At 28.6% G+C, this 23472-nt stretch overlaps 1 protein-coding gene across 4 annotated transcripts in view; it reads right to left on the bottom strand.

The window, feature by feature from the left end:
- Positions 1-9053: 9053 nt before the first annotated feature.
- Positions 9054-23472, bottom strand: part of LOC117175713 (peroxisomal leader peptide-processing protease) — a 288980-nt gene continuing 274561 nt past the window's right edge. For all 4 annotated transcript variants that reach the window (XM_033365483.1, XM_033365485.1, XM_033365484.1 and 1 more), the window contains 5 exons: positions 21270-21463; positions 19330-19442; positions 15331-15523; positions 14454-14738; positions 9054-9352 (listed from right to left, as the gene is read on the bottom strand). In XM_033365483.1, coding sequence (XP_033221374.1) covers positions 9264-9352; positions 14454-14738; positions 15331-15523; positions 19330-19442; positions 21270-21463 — 874 coding nt within the window. In that variant the 3' untranslated portion in view covers positions 9054-9263. The remainder of the gene's footprint in view (positions 9353-14453; positions 14739-15330; positions 15524-19329; positions 19443-21269; positions 21464-23472) is intronic.

Below are 23472 nucleotides of genomic sequence, written 5' to 3'. Positions count from 1 at the left end.
TTTACTCCCTGATGAAATTAGTTATTATGAGTGATCCAATCTGTTGAATTTTTGACTATAAAGGGTCAATTTTCTACCAAAAATGGAAATGTTAAATTTGTAATTTTTAACCAAAAAGATTAATTTTTAACAAAGTCCCATTCTCCATTTTCTATTTTTAAAAACGGAATGGTTCAATTTTTAATTAGGAATATTAATTTTCAACCAAAAAAATTTTGAACAAAGTGATTCAAATTTCCACCACGAGGTGGAATAGCTGAATTTTTAATTAACTAAATTAATTTTTTAAACAGTTTTTAACAAAATAGTTACATTGTCAACGAAAGAGTTGAATTTTCAACTAAAATGATGAATCTTCTATAAAAAAATGAATTGTTAATAAAGTTATTTAATTTTCCACCAAGTTGTTAGAGTTTCAACCAAAAAATACTAATTTTGAACTAAAAATATGAATTTTTTGCAAAATCAGATTAGAATTTTTTTAAATGTGAGAATTTTTAAAAGAAAAAATTAGTTTTTAACAAAGCAGTTTAATTTTCAACCAAGCAGTTTGATAAAAAAAAAGTATTTTCCCTCAAGGAGATTAATTTCCTATACAAATTTTTGCAATTTAAAAATACCAATTAACAACCAACAATAGAATGCTTGATTTTTTATTCGGCAAAATTAATTTTCAACTAAAAAAGAACCATTTCAAAAAAAAAATAGTTACATTTTCAACATTTAACTAGAATAAAAAATAGTTAAATTGAATTAAAATGAAAAATTTTCAACCAAGAATATTTATTTTCCACCAATAAACACGAATTTTTCACAAAATAAATGAAATTTCAACAGTATAAAATATGATTTTTTAACTAAAACAACAATTTTCAACAACAAAATTAAATTTTCTACCCCAGAGAATTGAATTTCCTACCAAAAAAAAGCATTTAGAAAAAAGTTTAATCCTCAACCAAAACCGTTGAATTTTTAAACCGAAAATAGGCATTTTTATTAAAAGAAGTTTAGTTTCAAGGGAATAATAATATTTTCTACCAGAACAAGGAATTTTTACACAAATAAAAAAACAAATTTTTCAATAAGACGGGTTAACAAAACAAATGATTTTGATTTAAAAATGTGAGTTTTTAAACAAGAAGATTAGTTTTTAATCAGAAAATACGAATTTCCGACAGCATGCATAAATTTTGACCGAAATGATGACTGAAAAAAATAGTTAAATTTTCAATCCAATGATGAAGTTACAAACCAAAAATATAACTTTTCAGCCAAGAAGTTTAGTTTTCTATTAAAGAGGCGATTTTTTAACTAAAACTTTAAATTTTCAGCTAAAAAAGAATTTTTTTTTTCCCGAGAAGATTATTTTGCATAAAAAAGACAAATTTTTAACAAAATTCATAAATTTTCAACCTTATAGTTGAATTTGGTACTAAAAATGTTAAATTCAGAGAAGTTTATTATTTACATCAATTGTTAACTTAAAGAAAATTCGCTTTAAAAATTTTTAATATTTTAATCTGTGTAACTGAATAATTCAAATATTTTTTCAGATGCCGAAATGCTCTCAGACGAATTTGCAACGAAATCGTTGAATTTTCAAAAAATTAGTTGAACCATCAAGAAAAATAAATGAATTTTTCAACAAAACAGTTTCACTTTTAAACAAATAGTTGAATTTTCAAGCAAAAATACGATCTTTTGTCTTTAAAAAATAAGATTTCTTAATTGGAAATGGACCTATTCTATTTTTTGTTGAAAAATGATTTTTTTAATTGAAAAAAATATATTTTTGGAATTTTCGTCTCTGGTAGAAAATTAATCTTTTTCAACAAATATATTATTATTCGGTTCAAAATTTATTAATTTTGTTGAAAATTTATTCATTTTATATTTAAAAAATGTAAACTATTTATTTTTTTGTTAAAAAGCGACATTTTTTATTTAAAACTTCAACAACTAATGTTAAGACTCCCAAGATATTTCGTTGAAATTTCATTTATTTTGTTGAAAATTCTTTTTTGGTTAAATTTAACTGTTTTTATTTCAAATTGAAATTTTCTTTTTGTTAAAATATTAACATTTACGTTTACATTTTCTTTGGAAATTCAACTAATTGGTTGAAATTTGAACTTCTTTGTTGAAAATTGATATTTTGTTTAAGTTTCTCAATTTAGTAGGCAATTCATCTCTAATTAAAAATGTATCCATTTTGTCAAAAAATATTTTTTACTAGGCTGAAAATTAATATTGCGAACTAAAAATTCAACTATTTCATTTTTATGAAAAAGTAATCTTTTTTTAGTTAAAAATTCAACTTTTTGGTTGAGGATTCAATAATTGTCTTGAAAAATTTGGCTTTTTGGCTAGAATTCCATTGTTTTTAATTTAAAATTGAAATCTTTTTGGTTAAAAAACCCATTAATTTTTTTAACTGAATCTATGAATTTTTTTGAAAATTTATCTTTTTGGTAGAAAACTAACCTTATTGATTAAAAAGTCATCTTTTTTGTTTAAAAATAGATACAGTTTGTTAAAAATTCAATTACTTGTTTGAATGTGAAACTAATTTGTTAAAAATTATTTTTTTGATTGAAAATTAAATTTTTAACGGGAAATTTAACTATTATATTTTTATTTGAAAAATTTAATTATTTGTTTATAATTTCAGTTTTGTCGTTAAAAAATCGTCTTTATTTGTAAAAAATAAATCTTCTTAATTAAAATCTCCATATTTATAGTTAAATTTAACTATTTTTTTCTTTAAAATTTACTTTTTTTTTATTTTTTATTTTTGTTTTATAATTTTATATTTTTTTCTTAAAAAATCAGCTACTTGCCTTATGTGGAACTACTTTTTTTAAAATTATTGTTTGATTAAAAATTAAATTTTTTAATTGAAAATGTAACTATTCAATTTTTGGTTTAAATTGATCTTATTTAGTTGAAAAATTAATTATTTATTTGAACTTTAATATTTTTCATTAAAAATTCGTCTCATTTGTAGACAATTAATTTTATTGATTAAAATCTTATCTTTTAGGTGATATTTAACTATTTTTTATTTAAAATGAAGTTGATTTTGATTGAAATTTATATTTTATCGAGAATTTCATATTTTTTATTTGAAAATTAAACTATTTGGTTGAATGTGGACCTATTTTGTTAACATTCATTATTTTTTTATTGAAAACTTAATTTTTTAAACTGAAAATTTGACTATTATATTTTTGGTTCATAATTAATTTTTTTTTAGTTGAAAATTTAATTATTTATTTAAAATATTTTTTTTTGTTTTAAGAATTTATATTTATTTGTAGAAAATAAATCTTCTTATTTAAAGTCTCAATCTTTTCAGTTAAATTTTACAATTTTGATTTTTTAAATTAAGTTATTTCTTTATTGAAATTCATATTTTCTGATAATTTCATGTTTTTTCGTTAAAAAATCAACTTCTTGGATGAATCCAAAACTACTGTTTTGAAAATTATTATTTTTTGATTGAAAATTAAATTTTTGAACTGAAAACTATTTAATTCTTGGTTAAAAATCGGTCTTTTTTTAGTTGAAAATTTAAATATTTATTTGAACTTTAATTTTTTTGTTGAAATTCGTCTTTATTTGTAAAAAAAATAATTCGCTTGATTAAAATATCATATTCTTAGTTAAATTTAACGATTTTTTATCTAGAATGAAGTCGATTTTGATAAAAATTCATATTTAGTTGAGAATTTCACTTTTTTTGTTAAAAATTCAACTATTTCGTTGAATGTGGAAATATTTTTTTGAAAATTATTATTTTTTGATAGAAAATTAAATTTTTTAGCTGAAAATTTAAATAAATTTAACTATATTAAGAAATTCATCTTTTTAGTTAAATTTTCTATTATTATTTAACATACATTTTTTTTTGGTAAATATATATTATTTGTTAAAAATTGAACTACTTGGTTGAAAATGTATGTATTTTGTTGAAAAACATTTTTTTTAGTTGATAATTAATTTTATTCAATGAAGATTTAACTATTAGGTATATTTTTGATTGAAAATCGTTATCTTTTAGTTCGAAATTCAAAACTGCTTGATCAAATTTATGTATTTTGTTGAAAATTTGTCTGTTTTGGTAGGAAATTAATCTTTTTAGGGGAAAATACAGTTTTTCTAATTCAAATACTTGGTGAAAAGTTGAACTGCTTTATCAAATATTAATTCTTTTGGTTAATGATTTATCATTTTAATTAAAAAATTCATGGATTGGGATAAAAATTTAACCACTTTGTCAAAATACTTTTTTTTTAAATTCAAAATACAACTACGCAAATAGAAATTCATGTACTTGAATTAAAATTTTCTTGTTTTATTCTGTTTGAAAATTTTGATATAAATAAATATTATTAAGTCTATTATTTTTGTTTAAAAATTTGACTGAAAATTCAATTGTTTGGTTGAAAATGAACTTTCCTGTGGAAAATTAATATTTTATATTCGAAAATTAACAAATTTGGATAAAAATTAACTTTTTTGTTAAAGATTCATATTTTTTGTTGAGAAATTTAACAATTTGGTGTAAAATTAATCTTTCTGTTAAAAATTCAACTGTTTTGTAGAAATTTGGTTCTTTACTTAGGGTAAAAATTCAACCATTTCGTTAAAATTTCGTCTTTTTGTATTGCCAAATATTTGCTTGAAAGTTAATTTCTTTTCAAAAATGAATATTTTTGGGTTGAAACTTGAATTCTTTTGCCAAAAATTCATTTTTTGTTTAGTTTGAAAAAACGTTTCTTGTGTTTATTGATTCAGCTAATTTGTTAAAAATTCGCACGTTCTTTTAATTTAACAATTTTGTCAAAGAATAATTTTGTTGTTAAAACTTCATATTTCTTATTTAAAAAATGTAACAATTGGTCAAAAAAAACTTTTGTGTAAACATTGCATATTTTTTGTTTAAAAATTGTACAGTTTGGTTGAAAAATAACATTTTGGTTAAATATTTATATTTTTGAGTTGGAAATTCAACCACTTTGTAGAAATTAGTCCCTTTAGAAACTTGAAAATTCCACAGTTTATTAAAATTTTTTTTGTTTTTTGAAAATTTATTTGTTTCTGTAGAAATTTATGTTGCTTTGTAGAAAATTCTTTTTTTATTGATCTTTGAATTAATTTGTTAAAAATTCGTACTTTTTGTTCGAAAATTTAGCAACTAGGTTAAAAATTAAAAAATTAATTTTTGAATAAAAAATATGAATTTGCGACAAAAAAGTTTTTTTTATATGAAATTTTTTATTTTTCTAGAAAAACAACAAATTTCTACAAAACAGTTAAATTTTCAAACACAAAATATAAATTTTCAACAAAAAGGTTTATTTTACACCAAATTGTTAAATTTTTTAACAAAAAAGTTAATTTTCAACCACATTGTTTAATTTTGGAACCTAAAATATTAATTTTCAATACAACGATTTACTTTTCAGTCAATTTTCTGACAAACAAAAATACGTTTGAATGAACTTTCGACAAAACAGCTAAATTTTCAAACCAAAAATATGAAATTTGAGCACAGTTATTGTTTGAACAAATTGTTACATTTTTAATAAGAACTATGAATTTTTACAAAAAGTTCGTTTCCGACATAATTGTTAAATTTTATTTTAAAAAATGGGAATTTTTAACAAAGTATCAAAACAATCAAACAAAACAGACCATTTTTCAAACAAAATAAAAATGAATTTTCGACAAAAGAATTCAATTTTCAATCCAAAAATATAAATTTTTTATAATAAGTTAACTTTCGAGCAAAAAGTGAGATTGGCAATACAAAAAGACGATTTTTTAACCCAAATGTTTGAATGTTATACAAAGTTTTTTGTTTTGCAAGTAAAAGAAAAAAATTTCTACAAAACAGTTGAATTTTCAACTGGAAAGTATGAATTTTCAACAAAAAATATGAATCTTTAAAAAAAAATTCCCTTTTTCATTCAAATTGTTTAATTGTTGGACATAAAATATTAAATTTCCACAGGAAAATTTAATTTCAACCAAACAATTGAATTTCGGGTCAAATTTTTAAACAAAAAAAACAGACTTGATAAATTTAATTTAATGAAAAATTTTCAAACGAAACAAAATAAAAAAACTTTAATTCAAGTTTTTCCAAAGTTCGTTTTTAAAGTTTAATATTCTTTATTTTTTGAAAAATCGAGCATTTTGTTGAAAAATTACTTTTATAAGTCAAAATTGACTTTAAATCAGTAATTTCTGACTGATTGAAATTTAGAATTTGCAATAAGTGAAATGTATTTTGTTGAAAAACATTTTTTTAGTTGAAAATTAATTTTATTCAATGAAAATTTAACTATTAGGTATATTTTTGGTTGAAAATCGTTATATTTTCGTTCGAAATTCAAAACTGCTTGATCAAATTTATGTATTTTGTTGAAAATTTGTCTGTTTTGGTAGGAAATTAATCTTTTTGGGGAAAAATACAGTTTTTCTAATTCAACTTTCAATTTTCAAACAAAAAGAACAGACTTGATAAATTAAATTTAATGAAAAATTTTCAAACGAAACAAAATAAAAAAAACTTTAATTGAAGTTTTTCCAAAGTTCTTTTTTAAAGTTTAATATTCTTTATTTTTTAAAAAATCGAGCATTTTGTTGAAAAATTACTTTTATAAGTCAAAATTGACTTCAAATCAGTAATTTCTGACTGATTGAAATTTAGAATTTGCAATAAGTGAAATGTATTTTGTTGAAAAACATTTTTTTAGTTGAAAAATAATTTTATTCAATGAAAATTTAACTATTAGGTATATTTTTGGTTGAAAATCGTTATCTTTTAGTTCGAAATTCAAAACTGCTTGATCAAATTTATGTATTTTGTTGAAAATTTGTCTGTTTTGGTAGGAAATTAATCTTTTTGAGGGAAAATACAGTTTTTCTAATTCAACTTTCAATTTTCAAACAAAAAGAACAGACTTGATAAATTAAATTTAATGAAAATTTTTTCAAACGAAACAAAATAAAAAAACTATAATTCAAGTTTTTCCAATGTTCTTTTTTAAAGTTTAATATTCTTTATTTTTTGAAAATTCGAGCATTTTGTTGAAAAATTACTTTTATAAGTCAAAATTGACTACAAATCAGTAATTTCTGACTGATTGAAATTTAGAATTTGCAATCAGTGAAATTTTGATTGATTTAAATTTAGAATCTAAATACTAGAAATGATGAATATAAAAAGCTGCATTTTTAAAACCTTTGAGATCAAACCTATATCACATATGATAAATGTGACGCTCGAAAGAGAACGTTCAAATGTCAAGTAACAATGCAAATAAATAAAGATCATTAATAACGAGTTGAGTTGAGTTCATAAGCATTTATCAATTCATTGGATACTTCACATACCGCGTTTCTCGCAATGATATTCTTCATTTTTTCAATTATTTAAACTCAGGATTTCATTTAAGTCAATCGAGTTGAATTTAAAAAGAATAATAATTAAATTTTCAGAAAAATAGTTAAATTTTTAAGGCAAAAAGATCAATTGTCCAGAAGAAATTTTAATTTTAATAAAAAAAATGTGTTTTTAAACAAACAAACAAAATTTTCAAGAAAACAATTAAATTTTTTAACCAAGTAATTGAATTTTTAAATAGACTATTTCATTTTCAACAAAACAATTGAATTTTCAACATATAAAAATGAATTTTCAATCAAATGGACGAATTTGCAAAAAAAAGAATGCCGAACTTAAAAAAAGATTTAAACTTGAATTAATGTTTTTTGTGCTGTTTTATTTTTAAAAAATTCGTTAAGGTAAATTTATTAAATCTATTCTTTTTTGTTTGAAAATTCGACTGAAAATTATTTAAAAATAAATAATGTTATAAGCAGTCGATATTTTCGAACTATTTTGGTAGAAAATTCAAATACTTGGTTGAAAATTTACCTTCTTGTTGAAAATGAACTTTTTGTTGAAACTTTCTATACTTTGTTTAAAAGTTTAACAATATGGTTGAAATAGATTTTTGGTTAAAAATTCATATTGTTGTCTAAAAGTTTAACAATTTGATAGAAAATAAACTTTTTTGTTGAAAATTAATATTTTCGTTAACAATTTTACAATCTGGTTGAAAAATCATTTTTGTTGTTAACAATTGATGTTTACATTAAAAAATGCAACTGATTGGTAGAAATTTCATCTTCTTAGATTGAAAATTTAAATTTTTTTTAGAAAAATAAAGTATTTATTTGAAAACTTTTTTTTGTTAAAAATTTATTCAGTTTGTAGAAAATTCCTTTTTTTTTGTTGAAATTTCGTATTTTTGGTTTAAAAAATGATAGAATTTGGTGGAAAATTAACTTTCTTGTTAAAAATTCACCTTTTTTCATTCAAATTCTTATTCTTTTTTCGAAAATTTCATAATTTTTTTTAAAATTAAACTTTTGATTCAAAATTCATATTTTTAAAACAAATTTAATCATTTATTTGAAATTTAACTTTTTTGTTAAAAATTTATATTTTCGAGTTTAAAATTGAACTATATTACAGAAATATTATCCGTTTGAATTGAGAAATTTACCAATTTGGTTGAAAATTAAATTATTTGTTTGAAAATTTCTTGTTTGTTGAAAACTCATTTTCTTTGTCGAAAATTCCTTTTTTCGGTAGAACAATCAACGCTTTTGTTCAAAGTTTAACAGTTTGGTTAAGAATGAAGTTTTTCGTTAAAGATTTATATTTTTTGTTAAAAAAATTAACAATTTAGAACACAATTAAATTATTCATTCTGCAAAAATACATCTCTTTTGTTTGACGATTCAACTATTTTTGTTGAAGTTTTTTTTCTTAATTTAATTACATTTTATATAAAAATGAAATATCTTTTGGTGGAGATTCATAAGTTTCGTTCGAAATTTATTTCGAAAGTTAATGATTCATCTATTTGGTTGGAAATGTATTCTTTCAAACCAAAAATCTGAAAATTGTAAAATTCTAGAAAAAAAGAATAAAAAATGCTTTTTTTTAATGAAATAAAAACAACAATAAATTGTCATATCAAGCTTTTATATATATCACATTATTTTCGTCTGGACACTACAAAATATTGTACAAAATATTTGGTCCTCACAATTAAAAAAGAAATAGTAAAATTTAAACAAATGAGTAATTTCCTACACATTCATACCTAAAATAATTTTCTAGCATAAATAATTTTATACACAGTCCATATTGACGTTCACAGATGCGTTAGCGTCACTCACATTTTCGATCGTGGCGTCAGATAGAGGTCCCACGTTTGATGCACGATTGCATCTTGACTGGCGAGAGCCTCGAGGACTTTGGCATCTGAAAAAGAGGACGACAAACTGTGCCAGTTGCACTCAAAGGTCGCGCTACTTTTTGCAGGCGCAGAACACAGGAAGAAAAAAGTCTAGTAAAGAAATCACTTAACGTCGGCTAAAGTAAATGACAAAGATTTACGAACTCAAGTACAAATTCAACCGCGCGCAGATTCTTCACTTTTTCTTCCAGCAAAAAATTAAGAGCGTTTTCAAGTTTTTTCTCTTCTAGACATATTTAACCATTCAAAATAATTCAGAATATTATTCTCTCCAGGATTTTTTATTACCATTTAATCAATTAAAAACTTGTTTAACCTGAAGTATTTTTATTACATTATTCAAAATTAAGCCGATTTAATCTACCCCCTCCTTCTCCTAATACGCATACCCCTTTTCCTCTCCTTTCCTATTCTGTCCTATCCAATCCTATCTTAGCTTTCTCTAACTTCACATTTCCTCCTCCTCCTCCTCCTCCTCCTCCTCCTCTTCCTCGTCCTCCTCCTTCTTTCCTCATCTCTACTCCCACTTCCTCACTTACTTCACCTACATCTACTACATTCGCTTCTACACATTTTCTATTAATTTCGCCTCTACTACATTCTACTCTACTACATTTGTATATTTTCTACTACATTCGCCTCTACTACATTCACCCTCCTCCTCCTCTTCTTCTTCCATCTTCTCCTCCATTTCTTCCTCCTTCTCTTCCTTATCTCTACTCTCACTCCTTATCTACTTCCCCTACATCTTATACATTCGCTTCTCTTATTTTCTCTGCCCTGCCCTAAATTAACTTCCCATCTCTACTTACCGTGCCCTCTTTAAATTTTTCCTCTCCTCCTCTCACAGCCCTTACCACCTACCCCTATCCTTCTAACCCATATTCTACTTTTCATCCCATCCCGTTCCTTTATGTCCCCTAACCACCCATTTTCTACATTTCCTACACCATAAACTTCCTTCCCATGCCTTTTCTTTCGTTACTCGCTTTTCCCTGACTTAATTTCCTCCTTATACTCGCACTTCCCACCCCACCCTCTACCCCCAATCTCTAACTTCCTACCCATCTCTACACTTTCCCTCGTCACCCATTCTCTTTATCCTTTACTCGTCCTACTCTTTACTTGCTCTTTCCTCCAATTAATTCTCTTATCATTTTCTCCCACCTTTTTGAAAAAGTGCGAATGAGGAGCAGAAGGAAAGAACAAGTTTTCTGTGGACGAATATATTTGATCATGCTCCCCTGGCCTTACCTTCTTTTAGTTCCCTAACTTTCTATATTTTTCTTTTAATTACTTCTGTTTCATTTTCTTTCTACCTCTTTCGGTAAACTTACCTCCACTCTTCACGCTTTTTATCTCTAATATACCTTTCACTGCCAACCCCTCAACTCCTTTTACTCTCGACTTATTTCCTCACACTCCCATCCCATTTCTTCCATTACTCCCAAAATCTTACTTATTTACCACATCTACCGGACTTTTCCTCCTAGCCTCTCTATCCTTCCTACTTTCCTTCCCCTTCCTTTACGAAACTTTTTATTTTTTCCCATTTTCTACATAGCTTTTTCGCAATTTTTTCTATTTATCCTCTCCTTTAATTACTTCCACTCTCATTCACATCTCAACTTCGACTCTTGTGGAAACAGTACAATGGATTGGGCCACAGTCGGAAAAAACATTTCCTTGAACAAATAAATTTTTAATCTACTCTCCCTCTCCCCTTTCAACTACTTCTGCTCTCTGACTTTCTTTCCTTTCCTCTAAATTCCCCACCCATCGCTTCACTTGCTGCCGATCCCTACTTAACCTTCCCTATTCAGACTTCCCCTTCTCATCTCTTATCCAGTACTTTCCTTTCCGTCCCCCAACCCTCCACTACTTTTCCACTGCCCCATTTCTTCGCGTCTCCTAACCTCCTATTTTATACGTCCTCTACTTTCCTTCCTATTCTCTTTCCTATATTAATCCCGCACCCTCTCTTACTTCCCTCCTCCTATCCACACCCTTCTCCACACTTCCTCCCCTACAATTACTAGGTTTCCATTCTTTATCCCTCTCCTCTTTACTTTCCGTCCCTTCTAATATTTGTTCCTTCCATTCCCTCCGCAAACTTCCCCTCTCGAGGAAAAATCCCTATAGACGGCCGCGATAGTGGGGAAAAAGTTTTTTTGTGGACAAATCGATTTTTAGCCTAGATCATTCATTCATTTTAGAAATTTTCTTAAAATAAAATACTTTAAAATTTGGAAAAGATTTGTGTGTTTGGGATTTTAATAACAAATTTGATTAATTTTTTTATTTATTACGTTATAAAAAAAGTAAGTCAAGTAAGAATGTCTTTCCGATGACTATTTGCTATGATAGTTGGCAAATTCACAAGAATTATTATTATTTAAACAATTTTTATAAGTAAATTCAGAGTTTAGATATTTTTCCACAAATAGGCTGAATTTTTTACGGAATCAACTAGGAAGTTATTCCCAATGATTCTTCGCTATCATACTTTACAATTTACAAAAATTATTTATTATTTAAACAACTTTTATGAAAAAGTTCATACTTTGGCTTTTTTAAAAAATATTTGCTAATATTATTTACGGAATCAACTAAAATTGCTCTCCTGGTATGATTTTTGTTGTAATTACTTTGCAATTTATATAACTTAAATATTATTTCAACAATTTTTATACATATATTCAGTCTTACTATTTTTCAATGAATAAACTCGATTTTTTCATGAAATTAAATAAGAATATCTTTCGGATAACTGATATACAAATTCAAAAATTGATCATAATTAATCATTATTTAAACACAGTTCATAATCACATTCCGAGTTTGGCTATTTTTCAACGACTGGACTCAATTTTTTTACGCAATTAAGTAAGAATATCTTTTTGATGACGCTCTGCTATACAAATTAAAAACGTGTAATAGTTAATCATTATTTTAAGAATTTTTATAAATAAATTCAGTTTTACTATTTTTCAACTACTAAACTCGATTTGTTAACGAATGGCGCTCTGCTATACAAATTTATAAACTTTTAATGATCAATGATTATTTTAACAATTTTCATAAATAAATTCAGTTTTACTATTTTTCAACGAAAGGGCTCAATTTTTTCACAAAGTTAACTAAGATTATCTGTTTGAGCACGCTTTGCTATACAAATTTAAATTTTTAAAATAAATAATGTTTATTTAAACAATTTTCATAAATAAATTCAGCTTTACTATTTTTCACCGAAAAGGCTTGGGCATACAAATTTTAATTTTTTAAATAATTATTGATTTTTTAAACAATTTTCATAAATAAATTCAGTTTTACTATTTTTCACCGAAAAGGCTTGGGCATACAAATTTTAATTTTTTAAATAATTATTGATTTTTTAAACAATTTTCATAGATAAATTTAGTTTTACTATTCTTCAACGAAAAGACTCGTTGCTACGTTACTTAACAAATTTACCAAAATCGTCTCTAATTTAAACAATTTTCATTTTCAATTAAGCGCATTCGTTGAAAAATAGCCAAACTCTAAATTTCATCATGAAAATTGTTTACATAATTAATAATTCTTATGAATTTGCACATAATCATAGCAAAGAGGGATCATAAAGACATTATTATTTCACTCCGCAAAAAAAATTAAGCCTACTTCTTGCAATACACCCAAACTGTGAATTTGTTTATAACAAATATTTTTAAAAACTTCAAATAGCATCTATTTTCAATTATGCTAAATGAAACATTATTTTTCCCCTAACCTTTCATACCAAAACTCTGGATTTCAATTAACTGAAGAGTTTCAATCCCAAAAAACAACTTTTCTTCATTAATTTATTTATAACGTGATAAATATTTTTTTTTAAGATTCGCACCCACTGAAAATTATTTCTAGATAGTTTCAGCACAAATATAAGACCTTATTTGATCAATTTGAAAATCTTAAAAAAAAAGTACTTCTGAAAATTGGAATTTTTTTGTTTAAATTTTTTACTGAATAAGAAATTAATTAATTTTTTTCAGCAAAAATCTTAAAACACCAGTATTTCCGAAATTTGAAAATATTTCATTTAAGAAAATGTCCAAATCGAATGAATATTGTAAGATAAAAATTGATTTCACACAGAAACTTTTTTGCCTCATTAAGGCACCCGTTCCACATACTTTTTCCACGAGAGGGGAAGTGAGGAAAGGGAATAGAAGGAGAAAATATGGGTTTGGGGGAGGGTGCACGAGGAGATGAGGAAGTTAAGGAATAGAAGTTATTTATCTACATACCTCCCCCCCCCTCCCTACTTTACGTGCGGGCGAAAATCCGACCGGAACTATAAGTTTCTGCCAGGGGCTAAAAAAAACCCTTAAAAAAGGGGGAAGGAGTTAAAGATAATAGAGAGCTAACCACGATGCCAAAATGACATAACATATATGTGACAATAGTATCAGAGATGTTAAAGAAAGTAGTCAAAGAAAAAAAGGTATAGATGTAGAGAAAAAGGGAATAAGAGAATGATTAAGGAAAGGAGTAACAGTGATCATTAGAGAGACAAAAAGACAAGGTTAAGGTGAAAAAATAGAATATTGAATATAATGATTTCAAATTTGGAAGAGATGAAGAAAAAAGAATGAGTGAGGCCAGGGTGAAAAATATATATACTGGCAGATGTGGATAGGCTGATGTTAGAGGAGAGTAAGGAAGGAATGGTGGAGTTATTTACTGAACTAGAAAAATGCTTGGAGAGGAGAAGAGTAAGGCTTGATAAGAATATAATGAAGGTAATGAGGTTTAGAAAGGGAGGGAGAGCAATGAAAAATGGACAGAGAGATGGAAAGGTGCAAAGACAGAGGAATTAAAGGACTATGAGAAATGGAGAAAAAAAGAGATAGAGAAAAGCATCAGATGAGAGAGGATAGTAAAATCAAGATTCACTAGTGATGTGTTCATCAGCATGTGTGCTGTGGTTCTATAAGGAAAGAAGAAGAGGGCAGAGTAGCAAGAGTAAACAAAGTTTTAGAGGATGGACTGAGAGAAGAAAGGAGGAGGTAGAAAAAACTAGAGGAGATAAAGAAGAACGAATTAATGAAAAGTAATTGTTACCATTTGTTCTAAGGTACTCCTCCAGGGGACCTTTTAAAACTGAGGCAGGAATTGCCATGTTGAGTCGAGGGTATAGTGCAGAATCGCTAGAAGAAACAGCATTGCAGACGACCATCCCCAGCATTTCGCCAGTCGACCAACGGACGACTGGGCCACCACTAGTTCCACTTTGGACGCAACAGGTGGTCTGAAGCATACAAGCCAAGGATCTGGAAACGTTTCCTCTACTGATCGTTGGCAAGCTTGATGAGAAAAACGGAAATCCGGCTGTGGCCACTGCTTCACCTAGATCAATTTATTTTGATAACTAACCTAAAAAATTCGATCTCTTTGATCAAAATAAAGGAATGGGTGAACAAAGCTTCCCTAAAAACCATCAGTCACTTATCACTTGCAATCATTGCGTTCCAAGAAGGGTTTTTGATAATAAAATGCTACATTTTTTTAAAAATCTTTTAACAATCTGAATGATCTATTTGAATAAGAGATTATGTCTGATTTTCCCTCTTGGTCTAAACCAAGAGAGTGAAATCAAGAAAACAGTAAAAGAGAAGAATAAATTACTCCTTCTACGATTAATCAGTTCCAATTTATGATAATTTAAAACGAAGAAAACTGACTTTATTCGAACAGAAAGTAGTATAAAGACGTTCATTGATGAAAGGATGACTACGCGTGTTCTGCTCAATGGATTCATAATCTGCGGAGGCTTCTACGTCTTAATTCTGATGAATGAGTTGTGTAGGGAAACTGCGTTTATTTTCTACCCTCGTTAAGCCTTATCATGGAGAGCAAACGATTGATCTCATCGACAAAGAAATAATCTCTTTCCCAAGATAGTTGGCCATTTCGTTATATCTAAGGCTTTTACTCTTACCTCGATGTGCTGAAACACCCTGAATGACTATAGCCCTCAGCGAGGGGTCCACTTCCTTTGGATTGACCCTCAACACTGCGACGTCATATGGCTTGTCATCGGGTGTCCTGTAAACCAATCTTGCCCACGTGGGCGAAATACTCTTGTTCTCGTCATCCCTTCGTAGCATAACCTTAATGCCGCTGTCTGGCGCCTGGAACAAGTCTACCCTCTTAACCTTGATCGATTTTTAATCCCCTTCCCTTCCTCAATCATTGTTTTGATATCCAATTTTTCAATCGACTATTCCTCGAAGGATAAAAATAAACTTTTTTTTATATAAAGCTTCTCAGAATTCTGCGCACAGCAAATATTATTGGAGAGATAATGGGTAAAAGTTCAGACAAGGTCAATTATCATCCCCTTCGGGGGAAACCACGTGCCTGGAGAAACCTTACGTCACAGATTTGTTAGGCTTTTCTGTTGACGTAAATGCACCTTAGGGCGGATTTTCGTATTCTAGTTAATTATAACAACAAAAATAAGGGGAAAAAGTATTTCGTAGTCTATTAAGGCGTTGATTAGGTCGTTCGTACCTCCCCTCACTTATTTCTTTGTCCTTACTCACACTATTTTTCTCTACTTTCCATCCCATTACTTCGTCCTTCACTCATCTACCACAACTTTTTCTATCTATACTTCCCCCTCCTCACGCTTTTCGAACGAATACTTCCCTTCCACTACAAACCATCTCCTACTCCTCTTACTCAGCCTTCACACACCCTCCCCTAATGAGCCTTATTTCTAATTATTTCTCCACGTCCCCTCAATTATGATCACTTCCCCTGTTCCCCCTAATTTTCTCTAATTCTCCTCCCCACATTTATTATATTTATTCCCCTCATCTATTTCACCCACTATCCGTTTTATCATTTCTCTTACATTCCCTCTCTTTATTTTCCCCAATTCCTCTTCCCTAATTCCCCATCACTTTCCCTACTTCCCAGCCAATCAATTCCTCTACTTCCTCTCCCCTCACATCCCCTACTTTCCCTTGCCTCATTTCCGCTCACAACTACTACTTTTATTTCTCTTATTTCCACCCATTTCCCTTACTCCCCCTACCCTGATTTTCATTCCTTTCCCCTGCACCCCCTCACAATTCCCCCTCACTTCCCCATCCAGGAAATAAGAACGTCAGATTTTTAAAAGAGTGATATTTATTGTGGAAGACACTTTGCTATTATTTAAGAAATGAATAATTACTATAATACACCCCCCCACCCAATTTGTTCGTTTTCCGGAAAAAGAAATTCTCTATTTTTTTCAAATTGGTTAACATTAACCCGCGCCTCTCGACTTTTGAAATTAAAATGCGGTTTTAAATGATATATTCCAGGGATAATTTTCACCAAAGCACTTTTAATTTTAACACCCCTCGAACTACTTGCATTATGCCTGGAAAATTAAAAAAAAATTTGAAGGTAATTATTAAAATTCGATAAATTACAAGTTTACAAGTACTTTTTAACTAATTTTGAATTGTTTAAATAATAATTATTTATTTAAGCAATTTTTTGCCTCAAAAACATGAAAAAAATATTATTTGTAGTGACAAATGATGCAGTTCACGAATTTCTAGAATAATATTTTTTGCTTAACATATTTGGCAATTATTGAAACAATTCCTATTTGTTTAAGCAATTTTTTTCCTGTTAATCGTTCAAATTTTGTATCTAGAGTTAATGACATGATTATCGAATTTTAAAAATAATTTTTGTGTTGCTTAGAATATCTGGCAATTGAAAAAAATTGCATTTGTTCAAACAATTTTTCTCATCATTCATAAAAAGTTATTATGTTCTGGAATTAATAACGCGGAATTAATGAATATAATGTATAATATTTGTTGAGAAAGACAATTTGCGATTATTTAAACAATTAATATTTCTTGGCCGTTTTCATTGTTAAAGATGGAAAAAATCATAGTTTAAAAGATAATTATTGTTTGAACAATTAGAGTATAAGTTTTAAACTTGAAAATACTTAAGAATAACCGAAATATTTTACGAGATTAAAAAAAAAACAAGAATTTTTTACACTGTCCTCTTAGACGGCGCAAGTGAATGATTATTATTAATGGCTTGAATGATTGCGAAAATGTATTTCACAATAAATATTACTCTTAGCATTCGTTAATTGTGTTATTGATATCATAAAGTAGTAATTTTTTAAGATTGACAGGGAAAAAATGATTTAAACCAATGCAAATTTTCTAAATAATTGCCAAATATCGTTGAAAAATATATTACTAGTCGAGTAAAAATAATTTATATCAAAAAAGTTAAAAAAAAAATTACCGTCTTTAGCATTAATTTGACATAAAATTGCCATTTTTTATTTTTTGGGGCATTTTCCGGGCAGAATACAAGAGAATTGGGAGAATAAAATTGAAATTTATTAGTTGGAAAATCTTTCTTTACCATTCCGTGAGAGGTGACCAAACTTTAATTTACGAAAAGTTAATAACAAGTGCTTTTTCTCAATTCTTCAAAGACCGAGCTTTTACAAATATTTACTTGGAAAAGGGGTTCAGCATGAGTGAGAGGAGGCCCCAAAAGGCTTTCTCCCCAAAAACAGTGATTTTTCATAGAACCCTGGAAAAGTGGTATGACTTAAGTAGGGAAGGTGGTTTAAACAAAATTCCTCCCTTCAATTACAACTCACCCCTTTCCCAGGAGCCCTAACAAAAAATCAGGTGTCATTTTGTTCAGAATTTTCAATAAGGGACATCGAAAGGATGGAATGGATGGATGAGGCCCACATCCCTTACCCCACTTACGCCAAACCCCTTTTCCAGTTGCTCCAAAAAATACTCACGCATCCTCATTTTGAGCATTTTCAATCAGGGATTGGAATAATTGGAAAAGGCTCTGGGTGCCTTTGAATTGAGAAGAACCCTAATACGCTAGCGCTCATTCTACTTTTTTCCCGGGAGAACAGAGAGGGGAATTTGAAGAGGGAGAAACAAGAGAACGGAAAAGGAAACAGGAGAGCAGAGGAGTAGTGAGGAGAAGGGAAGTAAGGTAGGAGAATTAGGGATGAAGAAGTTAGGGGAGTGGAGTATGTAGGGGAAGGCAATTATAAGGAGGGCTGTGTGGTGGGGAGAGAGATAAGGTTTACTTAAAAAAGGGGTTCAGCATGCGTGAGAGGAGGCCCCAAAAAGCCTCCTCCCCAAAAAAGAGTGATTTTTCTTAGAACCCTGAAGAAATGGTATGACTTGAGTAGGGGAGGGGGTTAAAATAAAATTCCTCCCTTCAATTACAACTAACCCCTTTTCCAGGAGTCCCAACAAAAAATCAGGCGTCATAGTGTTCAGACTGTTCAGTATTTTCAATAAGGGACCTCGAAAAAATTGAATGGATGGATGAGGCCCACATCCCTTACCCTACTTACGCTGAACCCCTTTTCTAAGCGTTCGAAAAAAACTCACGCATCTTAATTTTGAGCATTTTCAATCAGGGATTGGAGTCATTGGAAAAAAGCTGGGTGCCTTTGAATTGAGAAGGATCCTAATACGCTAGCGCTAGTTGTCCTTTTTCCTGAGAGGACGGGGAGGGGAATTTGGCGAGGAGGAAACAAGAGAACGGAAAAGGAAGCAGGAGAGAAGAGGAGTAGTAAGGATAAGGCAAGCAAGGTAGGGGAATTAGGGATGAAGAAGTGAGGGGAGTGGAGTATGGAGGGGAAGTCAATTATAAGGAGCGCTATGTTGTGGGAAGAGAGATAAGGTAGGCTTAGATAGTGTAAGAGGGAGATTTGAACGGTTTAATCAACTAATTTGACTAATTTTGTATATTTGAATTCTAAATATTTAGAACATAAAAATCGACCTTTTGAAAAAGGGTCCAATACTTTTTTTTTTATTTTGGTCCTAAAGTGTTCGTGATATTTTAGAATAATGAATCATTGAAGTTTTTCAGTGAATTGTTTACAGTCTGAATTAAAATAAATATACATTACCTCTCTGACGACATGTGAACACGTCAATACCGTGCCCGATTTCACATCCACTAGGATTCCAGTTCCCCAAGATGAACCACATTTTACAGTTACTACACTTTTATCTAGAAGATCTGGGAAATTTGGAAACATATTTTTGAAAATAGGAATTATTATTATATCGGGTAAACGTTTTATTTGATGAGTTTTCCGGCAAATTTTACCGAATTTAAATTTACTAATACGGAAAATTTTTGTGTCAATAAAGACTACAAGATTATAATAAGGCAAAAAACGCAGTCTCTGTATACCCTATCAAAAAATAATTAATTAGGCGAAATGAGGAAAAATGAGAGAGAATGGAGGGAAGAAAAGCAGGCGATATAAGGCAAAATTGGGGATGGCAAGGAGGGAAAATGAGAGGAAATAAGGAGAAATTAGAGGAAAAAGATTAGGGAAAATTAGGAGAAATGGTGGTCAAAATAGGAGAAATAACTAGGGGAAAGGAGGAAAAATGAGAGGAAAGTATTGGTGTAGGGAGGGAATTAATGGAGGGGCAGTGTCAGTACGGTATAGAAAGGAAAATTATGAAGGAGTATGGGAAGAAAGAGGAAATGAGTTGAGGGGCAGTACGTAAAATGAAGACCAAGGAGGTATGGGGAAATAAGGGAAGAGGCGATGCACGAAATGAAGAAAAGATGGTTGAGGAAGTAGGGAAAATAAAGGGAGATAAAGTAAGGAGATTAAGGAGGCAATAGTAAAAACTAGGAAAAATTACAGGAGTGGAGGTAATAAATTAGTGGAAATGATGGGAGGGGGCGGGAAATAAGGAGAAGGTAGTGAGGGAAATGAGCGAAGATTATTCAGGGTAAATCTGGGGAAATGAGGAAAAATGAAAGAAAACAGAGGGGAAAAGTTAGGGAAAATAAGACAAAATTTCGGAGGGTAAGTAGGGAAAATGAGGGGAAATAAGGAGAAATTAAGAGCAGAAAATTCGGGAAAATCAGGAAAAATTCGGGTAAAAGTAGAATAAATGAGGAGGGGGAGGTATTGAACGTTAGAGAGAATCATAATGAAGGTATGGGTAAAGAGCTGAAATTAAGAGAATGAGGGAAGGGGAAGAACGTGAAATAATTGGAAATGCAGGGTGTGGAAGAGAGGGAAGTGATGGGAAATAGGGGAAAGAATAATATACGAAATGAAGGGGCCAGAAGGGTGAGGCAGTAGGAGTGATGAAGTAGAGGAATTAGGGGAAAAATAGGAGAAATTAGGAAAAATGAAAGGGGTGGAAATAGTAAATTAGTGGAAATAGAAAATTAGTGAAAATGATGGGAGAAGGAGTAGGCAAAGTAGTGAAAATGATTTAATGAAGAGTATGTGAACAAGGGGAAATTAGGAGAGGGGAATTAGGTGAAGTGAGGGAAAATTATCAAGAGAAAGTGAGGAAAAGTAGGGGAACTGATTAGAAACTGTGATGAGTAGTAAATTAGAAGTAAGGGCTGGAGAAGAGAAGTAGGGGAAGGTTTGTGTAAGTTGGAGAAGCAGTGGATGAAGTGAGGGGGAGTAGGGATGGTGAGATAAGGGAGGGAGAACATTTTTCAATTATAAATTATAAATATTTCTAAAAGGATTCTACATTTTAAACAATTCACCCTAAAATTCGAAAAATTCATCAAAGCAAACAATTATCCTGCATTACACAAATTAGGTTTCTATGAACTGGGACTAAGTGGCCCGTCTGGGGGAAAGCGGAACATCCTTAATTCTGCATTTAAAACGCAATATTGCTTCCTCTTGGTTTTGAAATTTAAGTTTTATAGTTTGTTAGTTACAAGCCTCAATATTCTTTATACAAAAAGCAAAAAACGCACTCAGAATTGCAAAATTAAAGGTGCGCCGCTTTCCCCACGCGTTCCACTTAGCCCCGGTTTAAAATAAATATTACGAATAACAATATTTACCAGCCAACTTTGAATTTTCAGTTCCAAACTTTTCTTTGGTTAGAGGCTGAGTTTTTAGTGATCGACAGCATTGCATGCGACTGAGAACTTGCTGCAAGCATGAATTCAGATTTGCAACAAATGTATAATCCACCCATTCGCCACGACACCAACTCAATGGAGCTATCACCATACCACAGATTCGACGTTGCCCCCTGTTATCAAAATGGAACATATCTAATTTTGAATTTTAAACAAGTACAGGGATCACATCGCAAAAAGGGGAAATAGGGTAATTTGTATTTAAAAGAGGGGAAAAGTAGGGGAAAGTTAAAAAAAATTTTAAACATTTAGATCCAAATTTTGTAACAAATTGCGTGGTTTTTAAAAAAATCTGAGAAAATTTATTAAATAAACAAGTTTTAATATTTTTTAAATTGTTCTTATACTCAATGTTAAAGCAGTTAAATTTACATCTATGTCAGATACATTTTGAGCCAAATAGTTGCATTTAAACTAAAAAAGACTAATTTCCAACCAAACATGGAATTCTTAAGTTTTCAATGGAAAAAAATATTAAAAAAAAATAATTGTGAACAAAACAATTAAATTTTTAAGCAAAGAGGTAAACTTTCAACTAAAATGATAAATCATAAACCAAAAAAATGGCGTTTTAAAAAAATTGTTGATTCATCTACAAAAAATTAGTTTCTAACATATAAGATTAATTTTCCAGTGGAAAAGATGAATGTTCATTAAATACATAACTTTTAACTAAGAAAGATACATTTTTAACCAAAAATAGAAGTTACATTTTAAATTTAGGAGATTAATTTCCGCACAAAAAAAAACGAATTTTCAACAAAATACAGAAATTTTCAACGAAGCAATAAAATATTGAACAATAAAAGATGAATTTTCAGGCAAACTGAATTTAAAAAAATAAGTTGAATTTTCAGTCAAAGAGAATAATTTGTAACTAAAATTATTACTCTTTAACTGAAATAGTTTAATTTTTAGTTAAAAAATACATTTTCACTAAAACATAGCAATTTTTCGAAAAATGAAATAGATAGAATTTTATCCGAATAATTTTAATTTTTAAAGATTTCGAAATATTTCGAAAAAATATCTGGGAGATTTTAAGAATTTTTATAATTTTGCAGGATTTTAAAAATTTTCGGAAAACTGAATTGTTTCAAACGAGATTAAGAAGTTATTACAATTTTTCTAATATTAAAATGAAATTCAAATATTGAGAAGATTCAAACAAAAAATTTGACATAACGTAGATTTTTAAGGATTTCAGAAAAAACATAAAATTTTTATTTTTTTTTGAAAGGTTTTATGAAGCTTTTTGCAACTCATTTAAAATGCTTTGAATTTGCATGAAATTTTAACTTCAAATTCAATTTTCAAAATGAAAAACCATTGGACGTTTTTCCAAAAATCTTACGAAAATTTTGTTATTCTCTTGAATGTTAAAAAAGGCGGGAGATGAAGTAGGGGAAGTGAGGGGAAAAATTAGTCAGACCGTGGAATTTAGAACTAAAAAAAATACACTAAAAATGGAATACTTTAATTGCCAGTTAAATGAATCAATTAAAAAAAAAACAAAAAAAAAAACAAAAAAAAACCATTTCTAACCAAAACGATGAATTTTTAACCAAGAGGATTAATTTTCTATCAAAAAAGACAAATTTCCAAAAAAATAACAAAAAATGTTCAACTGAAAAGATAAATTTTCAACCCAAAATTTGAATTTAAAAAATTAATTTATTACTAGAATAGACGACTTTTTAACAAAATACTTGAATTTTCATAAAAGATGCATTTTTATTCTAATATTTGCATTTTTTACTTCAAAAGAGAAATTTTGAAACAAGTAGTTGAATTTTTTTAACCAAGAAGATTAATTTTCGACCAAAAAATACAAATTTTTAATGATAAAGATAAATTTTCAACCAAATAGTTAATAATTTAATTAAAAAAATTGATTTTCAACAAAAAAAGAGAATTTTCAAGCCAAAAGGTACGTTTACAATCCAAAATAAAATAGTAAAATTTTCAACAAAAAATGTTAACTTTCAAACAAAGATCTTAATTTTCTACAAATGAAAAGGAAATTTCAACAAACTACATGAATTTTTATTTGAGACAGACAATTTTTCACAAAAAATTAAATGGTTAAAATTGCAGTTTAAAAATTTATTTTTAACCAAAC

Source organism: Belonocnema kinseyi, chromosome 6, assembly GCF_010883055.1.
Source record: "Belonocnema kinseyi isolate 2016_QV_RU_SX_M_011 chromosome 6, B_treatae_v1, whole genome shotgun sequence".
NCBI lineage: Eukaryota > Metazoa > Arthropoda > Insecta > Hymenoptera > Cynipidae > Belonocnema > Belonocnema kinseyi.
The sequence above is the reverse complement of the archived record's forward strand: the minus strand, read 5'-3'. Positions and strand labels throughout refer to the sequence as shown.